Source organism: Suncus etruscus, chromosome 14, assembly GCF_024139225.1.
Source record: "Suncus etruscus isolate mSunEtr1 chromosome 14, mSunEtr1.pri.cur, whole genome shotgun sequence".
Lineage (NCBI taxonomy): Eukaryota > Metazoa > Chordata > Mammalia > Eulipotyphla > Soricidae > Suncus > Suncus etruscus.
Genome location: NC_064861.1, coordinates 40,049,221 through 40,061,738, shown reverse-complemented (window position 1 = coordinate 40,061,738; position 12,518 = coordinate 40,049,221). Strand labels below are relative to the sequence as shown.

Below are 12,518 nucleotides of genomic sequence, written 5' to 3'. Positions count from 1 at the left end.
TGATCTACTTATGTTTACTGAATGACTTTTAAAGTAGAATTAGATAAAATTATAATCTTACCTTAATGCCTAAATATTTCATGTTTTTGTTTCATAATGCTTTTACTAGCTACCACCTTAAGTTTACCATGTTTTTCTTTAGTCACCAACATCTAATGCAAAAGAAATCACTTGTATTTTGTTATTTTGCATGGATTTTTCTTTTTAATTTACTTTTGTCATATAATACTTATTGAGTGCCTGACTACCACTTCAAAACTTCTTTAGAAATGCCTAGGTGTGCCCTTCCTCCCTCCCTCCCTCCTTCCCTCCCTCCCTCCCTCTTTCCTCCCCTCCTTCCCTCCTTCCTTCCCTCTTTCCCACCCTCCTTCCTTTCCTTCCCTTCCTTCCTTCCTTCCTTCCTTCCTTCCTTCCTTCCTTCCTTCCTTCCTTCCTTCCTTCCTTCCTTCCTTCCTTCCTACCCTCCTTCCCTAAAAAAGGAGAAGAAAGAAAAAAAGAAAGGCCTAGGTGTTTTATTTTTACTATACAAATATTTGTGAATTGATAATTATTATATCTTACTTTGTATCAACAATATTAGTAGGTGAATAAGTATATTGAAGATTATCTTTTATCCTCTTAAAGGCCATTGGAGTATTTTGGGATGGAATAACTGACACATTTTCTTTAATATACAGATTAAAATTTCAAAAGTTTTAGTAACAGTAATCTTTATATACATAAAAATTCATTTTTTATTCATTAAAGGACTGCTGTTTTTCTTTTTGTAGTATTGCTACCAGTAGTGCAGTTTCGAAGGAGTTGACCAGACTTTTGAAGATACCTGTTGACACTTACAACAATATTTTAACAGTCTTGAAATTAAAACATTTTCACCCACTCTTTGAGTACTTTGACTATGAGTCCAGGAAAAGCATGAGTTGTTATGTGCTTAGTAATGTTCTGGATTATAATACAGAAATTGTGTCTCAAGACCAGGTAAGAGAATATCAGCATGCTATATGAAAAAAATATATTATGCAACTAGGACATTAGACCTTAACATATATATGGGACCCTAAGGAAAGTAACACCTGTAATTCCAATGGAAATTGAATGACCGCTGTTTGGTATAACTTTCAAGACTTGTCTTTTATTTGTATCCATATGTATTCACCTTTTTTTTAAAGCACTGTTGATACTATTTTGTATCCTTATTTAGCTAGAAATTTTGACTGTAGCTTTATATGATTTTTAAAAACATAATATTTTTATTAAAATTTATACACTAATGGTCTTACTCCAGTGAGTGTCTGTGCCTCCTGTTTTACAGGTGGATTCCATAATGAATTTAGTATCCACATTGATTCAGGACCAGCCAGATCAACCTATAGAAGACCCTGATCCAGAAGACTTTGCTGATGAGCAGAGTCTTGTGGGAAGATTCATTCATCTTTTGCGATCCGAAGATCCTGATCAGCAGTATTTGGTATATATTAACTCTTAATCACCTTTAAAGGTGTATCAGATAGACCAATGCAATTTGTGATCTGAGAATATTTAGAAAGAATTGTACTGAATAAAAGATTAAGTGGCATTCATGAGTTTAATATATAAATGTATAATTTAAGCTTATGGATATTACAAAGAATAAGATGGTAATTCCAGTTTATTTTGTGGGGTTTGTTTGTTTTATTAAGACATGTGGTTTACAAAGTTAATCATAATATTAGAGTTGTTTCAGGCTTATAGTATTCAAACATTAATTGAACCAACAATGTCCCTTTCTTTACCAATGTTCCAGATTCCTGCAGACCCCTCATTTTGCCCCCTTGACAGGCATATAACAATTTAATTTCTGGGCCAGAATAATAGTATAGTGAGTAGAGCTTTTGCCTTGCATGTGGCCTATCCAGATTCTATTTTAGTCATCCCATCTGTATGATCCCCTGCACATGTACTACCAGAAAGGATTCTTGAGTGCAGAGCCAGGAGTAACTTCTGAACATTGCCAAGGCTTAAAAAAAAAATGTTATTTTTATAAAACCTAAAGTAATAGGGCCGGAGCGATAGCACAGCGGTAGAGGCATTTGCCTTGCATGTGGCTGACCCAGGACGGACTTGGGATCAGTATTTGGCATCCCATATGATAACCCCCCTCCAAGCCAGAAGTGATTTCTGAGCGCATAACCAAGAATAACCCCTGAGCGCCACCAGGTGTGGCCCAAAAACCAAAAACCAAAACAAAACAAAACAAAACAAAAAAAAGACATAAGGAATAGCAGATGGAATTATCAGAAAATAAATCAGTAGGGGCCAGAGAGATAGAACAGTGGTAGGGCAGTAGGGCGTTTGCCTTGCATGCTTTGCATGCAGCCGATTCAGGACGGATGGTGGTTCGAATCCCTGTATCCCACATGGTCCCCAGTGCCTGTCAGGAGTGATTTCTGAGCGGCTCTGGGTATGACCCCTCCCCCCAAAAAGAAAAGAGAAAATAAATCAGTAAAAGTCAATTGTGATGATTAGTCACTATTTATAACCTTCCTTAATCTAGTAGAGAGTAGTCACGTGCATCATTAGTGATTACCATACTGATTACCCATATATTGGGGAGTTTCTCCTGTCCTTTGAGGGTACTCTTTTAATGCTGCTTGTAAAACTGTTGCCTTTTCATTAAGCTCTGCAGCATTCCTTCCATACTACAGGGAACCTCCCATGGGTGCCTAAAACAAGACAGATAAGAGAAGCTTAGGGTTCGGGGACTCATCCTAATGTACTGAGAGTCATGTCTGCCCTCCAAGTATAGTGTTTATTGCTTGGAACCAGTAAACACAGGAAGAAGGACAAAGATTAGCTGACATGTGCCTATCTCTGCTAATAAAAGGAGACTAGGCTTTTGCCTATAGAAAAGGAGTAAGGCACCTAATGCAAAAATCTCTGCAATGTCTTCTCTGAAAGGTGTGGCAGATAGAAGAGTGAATACAGGATGTTATGGGATGTTCTGGTTTAGTTGTTAATTAAGGGTGTATAAATCACCTTTATATCCCTCTCAGCTAAACTGTCACTATATCTTCTGAGATTTCCATTGTTTGTAAATTCTTTTTGATTATGCTGCTTTCAATATTTTGTCTCTTTATTTTCAGTTTGAGTTTAACTTGTCTTAGAATTTAACTTTTTGGATATTTTTGCTTTGTCTGTTTTTTTTTAACATAATTTTTATTTTAATCATAGTGGCTTACATATCGTTTACAGTAATATTTTAGGTACATATTAACATTGAATCAGGGGAATACCCATCACCGAATTGTCCTCCCTCCACCTCTGTTCCCATCCTGCTTCCCATATCCTCCACCCTCACCCCCGGGGCTGCTAGAATGAGTGGTCCCTTCTGTGCCTAGCTTACTACTTAGTGATCTTACAACTGTTTGGTCATGGTACCTCCATTATATCCCCCTTTAATTGGGAGGCAGGACTAGATAGTTCAAGTTATGTGGTTTTATTTGAAGAAGAGAAAAGTAATAAAATGGGGTAAAAATCAAACACACCGAAAATGGGCGGAGTCCTTCTAAAGGCTCTCATGCTCGGTTTGAAAGACAAAGGGGAAAAAGAAGGTGAAACACCACAACAGTATAAAAAGAAGTATCAATTGGGACCCTTTGGGCCTTTTGAATCTCAGTGCCTATATTCCTCAACTGTGGGGAATTCTTACTGATGATTCACGGCCCATGGGCCACAAACGGCCCTTCGTACAACATTTTGTGGCCCTGCCCTAGAGGAATCTTTTTTTGTTTTGTTTTGTTTTAGTTGTTTGGGTCACACTCCCCAATGTTCAAGGCTTACTACTGACTTTGCACTCAAGGATCACCCCGACTTTGCCTCCTGTGGCCCCCAGGTAAATTGAGTTTGAGACCCCTGAACTATAGTTTCTTCACATTTATCTTCCTGTTCTTCAGAGTCTGATGATGATTTATTATTGTTCTTCTTGAATTCATCCCATAGTTTTTTATTTCTTTTCAAACTACTTTCCACCTTCTCTTTCTGAGTAGTTTCCTTTTCATCTTGGAACACTTTGATCTTTTATTCAACTGCTATTACTCTGCTCTTCATAACTTCTGTTGAGTTTTTATTATCACCTACCGTGCTCTTCATTTCTGATTGCATTTTTTTTTTCATTTCGACAAGTTTCTATGCTTTACTGCGTGCTTGCCATCATTTCTTTGAGCTCATTGAATATCTTATGATATCCCGGCATCCCAGCAGGCTCAGGGGACTATATCAGATGCCAGGAATTAAACCAGGGTCCATCTAGGGTTGGATGCGTGCAAGGCTTAGCCTTATTGCTGTGCTATCACGTGGCCCCAGTTTTGCCTATTCTTTTTTTTTTTTTTTTTTTTTTTTTTTGTGGGTTTTGGGTCATACCCGTCAGTGCTCAGGGGTTATTCCTGGCTCCAGGCTCAGAAATTGCTCCTGGCAGGCACAGGGTACCATATGGGACGCCAGGATTCGAACCGATGACCTCCTGCATGAAAGGCAAACACCTTACCTCCATGCTATCTCTCCGGCCCCCAATTTTGCCTATTCTTAGTAAAAACTTTTGTGTAGAGTCTTTTCTACAAAGAAAAGATTTTCTAAATACAGTGTGTTATTTACAAACAGCGAGATTCACTTGTTCCTTTTCTGTCTGAATGCCTTTAATAACTTTTTCTTGCTTTTTTGCTATGGTATTTCTAGTACTATATTGAATAGAAGAGGTGAGAGTGGACAATCTTGTCTTTTGCCAGTTTTTTAAAGGAAGGCTTTTATTTTTCCCCAATGACTATAATGCTTGCCATGGACTTATGGTAAATGCCTTTGACTATCTTGAGGAAAGTTCTTCAGTTCCCATCAATTGAGTTTTTTGAATGGTTGGTAGACCTTGTCAAATGCCTTCTCTGCATCTATCATATGATTTTTGTTTTTTCTTTTATTGATGTAGTACATTATATTGGTTGACTTACATATGTTAAACCATCCTTCCATCCCTGGTATGAATCCTATTTGGTCATGGCATATAAACTTTTTGATGCATTGTTGGGTTATACTGCTAGTGCATCTGAGTTCTGTAATTGGTCTGTAATTCTCTTATTTTGCGGTATCTGTCTGCTTTTGGTATCAGGTTAGCTTTTGTTAGCTTCATTGAATGGCTAAGTGACACAGGTTTAATCTCTCGCATCCCGTATGTTTCTTCAGCCCTTGCCAGGAGTGATCCTTGAGTGTCCTAAGTACAGTTGTATGTGGCCCAAAAAACAACACAACACAATCTCAGCCCAGGATAAATCCTGACTTTCTGTTGACTTCCTATATCAAAAAGAAGCTTATTTCTGTTGATAAGCCTTTGATAGTGACAAGTATTCTAAACATGGCTATACCATGTTTTGTGCCATGTTATCTGCATGTTAAATATCTATTGGGCTGGACAAATATTTTAACTGATTTCCTTATGGTTCTTTGTCTTACTCATACTGTTCAGATGTGTTTTTTAGTTTTTGTTGCATACCAAGTACAGTGGTAACTGGCCATATTTGGACACTTGTTAAGTGCATGTACTTATTGAAATTCATAAAAACCGGATGCTTCACATATTGTGTCATGCATACTAGAAATATTTCATGAGTACCCTGTGTTTTTTTCTGAAAAAGTAGACATTGTTATTGTACAGGACTCCTTTAAAGTATATGTTTTTTTTAACTAGGTTCATCATTGTTTTTATATCATAAAAATAGCCAGCATTTTTCAATACCTGCTTTGAGAGTAAGCGTTGTTATACTTAGATATTCTCAACAACTTGGAGAAAAAAAAATGTCCATTTTCAAATGCATTTTGTAGCTAACAGAAGGGTAAATAATTTGCCTAAAGTCACACACCTAGTATTAAAATCTACTTTTACATATGCCATAAAGCTTAGTACATTGTATGTATTCAAAAGTTGGTAGTATTAGTGATGATTCAAGCTTCTATTTGGTTTTATAAATGATCAATCATACGAGAAATTATTACAGTTTTGAGTTCTCCTGTTTTGTTTTTGGTCAGATTTTAAGCACAGCTCGAAAACATTTTGGAGCAGGTGGAAATCAACGGATTCGTTTCACATTGCCGCCTTTGGTATTTGCAGCTTATCAACTAGCTTTTCGCTACAAAGAGAATTCTAAAGTGGTGGGTTTACTTTTAAGTATGTCACTACTTTTTTCTTTTTTCTTCCCTCTGTATTTGTGTATTTGTTTTACATGTGTACAGAAACAGACAATTATAATAAGATTCCAGTTTTTAATAACTCAATTTTTCACTCATTCTTTGTTAAGTATTATATTACATACTAAGGAATCACATAAAAGCAATTATAAAAGAAAAATTAAGACAATTTAAATTTATGCCAGTATTTTTTACATATTTAAAGATTATTGTGAAACATATTTTTATTACAAGTTACCACAGAATGCCATCAAGGCTGCGGAGATGCTCAGGTGACAAAGTAAATGCTTGCAAGTCTCAAAATCTGATTCTTTGCACTCCATGTCTACCCTACCCCATCTTAGCCATACCCCAAGTCACAGCCTACTGACAGGAGTGACATAAACAAACAAAAAATATAGGATTGATTACTTTAACATGAGAGAATTTGGATGACCAAACATGGATAAAATAGTCTCATGAAGTAGTTACAGCAGTAAACCTTTTAGAAAATCAAATTAGAAGAGAGGAAGGAAAATAAAATTCAGCAATGGAATCATGTTTCCCCACCCCACTTTATCGTTGGCATCAAAATGATCCTGTGAGCACAGGCAGGCATGACTCTGAACAGTGAGCCAGGACCTGATCACTCTTGGGTATGACCCAAAAGCCTAAATAAATTCTCATCTCTTGATGGTAAAATGTGAATTAATAATCTTTCTTAAAAAGTTCTTGCAGTATGTAAATCCGAACCTTAAAAGTTCCAGTAATTCACTAAGTGTTTATATTAAGAAAATAAATAGGGACTCAGAGAAGCTTTATGTGTATAGACTCTTAGGATTTTACATGTTCTAAAATAATAATTAAGTTATGTAGTGTGGAGTATTTTCCAGTAGACTTCAGATTACTCATTATGATGATGAGAAAAACTGTTAATGAGAAAATAAATGAGAGAAAAGTTAGATGTGAGAGCCCAGCTAACAGAGCAAATATACATATAAACATATCAGTTATATTACATTTACAGAGAAAGATAAGTAAAACCTAATAGCAAATATATAAAAATTGCAAAACTAGTATGCTCAAATAACCGTGTAGGGGACTTATTTTACTTGGTAATTCATAAATGAGACTTAAAGGAGCTCAACTTTCCAGTTGTTATTTATTCATTTCCTATCTCCTATTTCCATGTCCTATTTGTTATTTATAAGTTATTGAAAGTGAATATTCTGAGCAAGTTGCTCTTTAACATAATGTTATTTCGATTGTTTATTTCTGGTTTTAGGATGACAAATGGGAAAAGAAATGCCAGAAGATTTTTTCATTTGCTCACCAGACTATCAGTGCTTTGATCAAGGCAGAGCTGGCAGAATTACCATTGAGACTTTTTCTTCAAGGGGCTCTAGCTGCTGGAGAAATTGGTTTTGAAAATCATGAAACCGTAGCATATGAATTTATGTCCCAGGTAATGATTTGTTCTCCTTTCTGGTTTGTTTTCTTTTTGTTTGTTTGCTTGTTTGTTTTGTTTTTCTGGTTTGTTTTAATTCATTTCATTCTTCACACAGCCATCTATATATAATTATGGTGGTGTAATGCACATGAACTTTTAACTAATTTATAGCTGTCCCTTTCCCATTTTATTTGAGCTTTTATCTTGACTATTTACAGCTGAAAATTATTTTTGAGTGCTAGTGAGATTAAGATTTCCAGTATCATGGTAAAAGTGTTTCTTGAGAAAACAAAATAAGTTTCTTTATTCAGTTTGAGAATGATGAACTAAAATAAAAGTTAAAAGTTCTTTTGTGAGGGAGGGGCTAGAGCAGTGGCGCAAGCAGTAGGGCATTTGCCTTGCACATGCTAACCTAGGACAGACTGTGGTTCGATCCCTCAGCGTCCCCTATGGTCCCCAAGCCAGGAGTGATTTTTGAGTGCATAGCCAGGAGAAACCCCTGAGCATCAGTGGGTGTGGTCCAAAAACAAACAAACAAAAGGTTAATTTCTGGTTGTTTTTGCAACCTGTGAACATCTGTATCATCTGTTTCTCTTCAGCATATTTTCCTAAGGAACCTAAGAGCATCTTCCTGACATGGGTAGGGAATTGATTGGGAGAAGAGGTGGCAGGGTTGTTAGAATACCTTGGAAAATGGTTCCTAAGCATCTCTTGTCCACCAGGCATTTTCTCTTTATGAAGATGAAATCAGTGATTCCAAAGCACAGCTCGCTGCCATAACATTGATCATTGGTACTTTTGAGAGGATGAAATGCTTCAGTGAAGAGAACCATGAACCTCTGAGGACTCAGTGTGCACTTGCTGCATCCAAACTTCTCAAGAAGCCTGATCAGGGCAGAGCTGTGAGCACTTGTGCACATCTCTTCTGGTCTGGAAGAAATACAGACAAAAATGGAGAAGAGGTAAGCTGGAAGGCATTCCTATCCATGAATTACATCACAAGAGTGGAAATTATCCAAAGGAAGGGCTGCATGTGCCCTCGAAGTAAAAAATTAGAAGTGCTTGGAAAGCAAATGGCCAACATAACCTTTTTTTTTTAAAAGGAATGAAATGGAAGGAAATGCCATAGCGTTTTATCCTGTGGTGAAGCCTCTGCTTTAGAATATTATGACAGTTAAGTAATAGCACAAACTTTAAAACAAAGTCTAGATAGTAATGTAAATATAAAACTATAAAACAAAAATAAAGCATATTTGTTATAAAATATAGCTATTTAGAAATATTTTTTAAAATGAAGAGTATTTAGTGGGTGGGATTTAGGCAAAAAAAGAAAAGGAAGAATAAATTTTTGTCTAGTGAAAAACTTTATAATGATGTTATTTCTTAGTGTGAAATGGGTCATTTGTGATTAATGATTTCCCCACTATTCTCGTATTTTAGCTTCATGGAGGCAAGAGAGTAATGGAATGCTTAAAGAAAGCTTTAAAAATAGCAAATCAGTGCATGGATCCTTCTTTGCAAGTACAACTTTTTATAGAAATCCTGAACAGATACATCTATTTTTATGAAAGGGAAAATGATGCGGTAAGTGAGCTGGTTAATCTATTAGTGAATGATTATTTTCTCCTCTTTGGATATTTGAGTTTGAGAAGGGAGGGAGAGGGAGGGAGGGCGGGAAGGAGAGAGAAGAGATGAGAAGAGGAGAGAGAGAGAGAGAGAGAGACGAGAGAGAGAGAGAGAGAGAGAGAGAGAGAGAGAGAGACGAGAGAGAGAGAGAGAGACGAGAGAGAGAGAGAGAGAGAGAGAGAGAGAGAGAGAGAGAGAGAGAGAGAGAGAGAGAGAGAGAGAGAGAGAGCTTTAACATCCTGAACTTATCTTTTATGGGTAATGGTCAGAATTTGCAGAATCTATCTAGTAATTGCACTGATTTTTGTGGGTTTTGTTTGTTTTGCTTTTGGACCACACCCAACAGTGCTCAAGGCTTACTTCTAACTGCACAGGGCTGATATAGGTTGCCAGAGACTGAGCCCAAGTTGGCTGTCTATAAGACAAGCACCTACCTGCTTGTCTAGTGATAATAGACTGCTGTACTATCACTCTGGCCTCCCCCTTGCCACTGATCTCTTTGATTCTCAAATGCATTTCTGTTTATGTAGATGCATCTCGTTTATGGAAAAACTCATTTGCAGGAAAATTGCCTGTTATTTTATTAAAATAGTCACTATTTAAAAAATAAAAATAATGTATTGCTACTCAATATGAGACTGATTTGTCATGTACATGTTTAGAGTACTTCCTAAATGCATTATCCTCTAGAAGTACAGTGTTAAGATGTGTAGGATAGGGGCAGAGTGATAGCATAGTAGTAGGGCATTTGCCTTGCATGTGACAAACTTGAGACAGACCCTAGTTCAATTCCCTGCATGCCATGTGGTCCCCCAAGCCTACCTGGAGTGAATGCAGAGCCCCTGAGTGCCCTGAATGCAGGCACCCCTGAGTGCTGCCTGCTGTGGCCCCAAAACCAAAAATAAATGAGCAAACAAACAAACAAATAAATAGGGCCCGGAGAGATAGCACAGCGGCGAGATAGCACAGCGGCGTTTGCCTTGCAAGCAGCCGATCCAGGGACAAGGTGGTTGGTTTGAATCCCAATGTCCCATATAGTCCCCCATGCCTGCCAGGAGCTATTTCTGAGTAGACAGCCAAGAGTAATCCCTGACCATCACCGGGTGTGGCCCAAAACCCCAATAAATAAATAAATAAATAAATAAATAAATAAATAAATAAATAAATAAATAAATAAATAAATGGTGTGTAGGATAAGTAAGATTTTGCTTTTGAGGCTGGAGAGATAGCATGGAGGTAAGGCGTTTGCCTTTCATGCAGGAGGTCATCGGTTCGAATCCCAGCGTCCCATATGGTCCCCCGTGCCTGCCAGGAGCAATTTCTGAGCATGGAGCCAGGAGTAACCCCTGAGCACTGCCGGGTGTGACCCAAAAAAACTACAAAAAAAAAAAAAAAAAAAAAAAACCAAGATTTTGCTTTTAATTTTTTCCTATTTAAATAGTTGCTAAGTTCATAAATATTTTTCTCTTATTTTTTCTTCACAACTACTCTGATAATTAATGAAAGTTAATATAAATACTTCAAACATTTTAATTCTTTTGTTTTGGTGGTACATACTTGATTGTGAAATTCTACATACTTCTTTTATAGGTAACAATTCAGGTTTTGAACCAACTTATCCAAAAGATTCGAGAAGACCTCCCAAACCTTGAGTCCAGTGAAGAAACAGAGCAGATAAACAAACACTTTCATAATACCCTGGAACATTTGCGTTTGAGGAGAGAATCACCAGAATCTGAAGGGCCAATTTATGAAGGTCTTGTTCTTTAAAAAGGAAATAGGCTCACTATACTCCTTTCCATGTACATCCAGTAAGGGTTTTATTATACTAGGTTTCCCTTTCATAGACTGTGCCTTTCAGAAATGCTGAGGTAGGTTTCCTGTTTCTTACCTGTGATGTGTTAACCCAGCACCTTCGGACACTCACCTTCAGGACCTTAATAAAGTTACTCACTTTATAAGTGTTCGGGTCTGTCTGATCACCCCAAGTAGCATGATTGGTCTAAAGTTTAAAATTCCCATGATCACTTTAAAACAAAACAAAAATACACACCAAAAAAATTCACTTGGCTACTAATGAAACTTTCCTTTCTCTTTCTGTTTTCTACATCTTGTATAATTTTCTTCATTACTTGGGAACTAACCCAAAAGTATCAGTCTTCTTTGTTCTCTAGTCTAATTTGAGATTAATTTCGAGAAAAAGAATACTGTACATGAAATTCAGCTTCGGTTTTTCACAGAAATGCAAGAGAAGACCATGTGTAATATTTTCCCTAAAATTGGACTATTAATGCATGTTTGAGAATTGTAAAGTACCATGGTCAAACGAGGAACTATATTTTGCATATTTGGACTCAGCAATCATTAAGAATTCTATGTTGTCCTCTGGACCTACTTATCAAATAGTTTTGTTCTAAATAGATTAAATTAGAAAATTTGTGATCTTTATAATTTATGTATAACTTTGTTTGTAAATTTAGGGATAATTGCATCATACAATATCATTTTTGTTTTGATCTTTGTTTTTGCACCAGTGGAACAATAAAGTTGTTAACAATTTGGGGTCTTTTTTCTTTTATACTTTTGACTAATAATGAAAAGGCCAATAGAATTTAGTAGACTTTCTCATACATTACACTCATTTACATTACATTACACTTACATTCTGTAATGTAACTCACTCTGTTAGGTGAACTAACACCTTTAAAAGCAAGCTATTGAGTTTTGAACTATTTTCTCCACCCTCTTGATTCTCTCCTTGGCATTTTTCCCCCTCCCCTCTCTTGTCTTTCTCCTTCCCTGTTGTTCCCCTCCATCTCTCTCCATCTCTTCTCATAAAAGTGTCCTGTTGAACTTTTTCTTTTTTTTTCCTACTGAACTCGTGAGAATAATGAATGGATGTAGTCAAATTTATATGCCTCTCAGAGCCACTGAGAAACATGCCCACAAGTTAAAAATATTCCATGAAAAAGAGGGTCTAAAACACAAAGTGTAGAATTCAGAGGGCTTTTCTGTTTTCTTTTACTCTTGCCTAAGAATTCAAGGAAAGAACACAATGGAGTTGAAATGAAAGAAGCTGGGTGAGGAAATCTCTGGAGAAGTCCTTGCTGGCTGGGAGTAATATTATATAGTGTATTAACAAAATTGGCTGCAACCTACCAGAATCTTGGGAGCAGACAAGATAATTAGGTCAGAAATATTTTAGAAGTGAGTAAGTAAGTTACTTAGGCTGTGACTTAAAGTACTAAATACATAA

General features: G+C 36.6%; 2 protein-coding genes across 2 annotated transcripts in view; one reads left to right on the top strand and one right to left on the bottom strand.

The window, feature by feature from the left end:
* Nucleotides 1-11,821, top strand: part of VPS35 (VPS35 retromer complex component) — a 34,216-nt gene extending 22,395 nt beyond the window's left edge. Inside the window, exons 11-17 of the mRNA XM_049786247.1 lie at nucleotides 771-978; nucleotides 1,313-1,468; nucleotides 6,049-6,171; nucleotides 7,472-7,651; nucleotides 8,359-8,598; nucleotides 9,077-9,220; nucleotides 10,853-11,821. Coding sequence (XP_049642204.1) covers nucleotides 771-978; nucleotides 1,313-1,468; nucleotides 6,049-6,171; nucleotides 7,472-7,651; nucleotides 8,359-8,598; nucleotides 9,077-9,220; nucleotides 10,853-11,032 — 1,231 coding nt within the window. The 3' untranslated portion in view covers nucleotides 11,033-11,821. The remainder of the gene's footprint in view (nucleotides 1-770; nucleotides 979-1,312; nucleotides 1,469-6,048; nucleotides 6,172-7,471; nucleotides 7,652-8,358; nucleotides 8,599-9,076; nucleotides 9,221-10,852) is intronic.
* Nucleotides 1-12,518, bottom strand: part of GPT2 (glutamic--pyruvic transaminase 2) — a 690,974-nt gene that overhangs the window by 324,855 nt on the left and 353,601 nt on the right. The window lies entirely within an intron of this gene.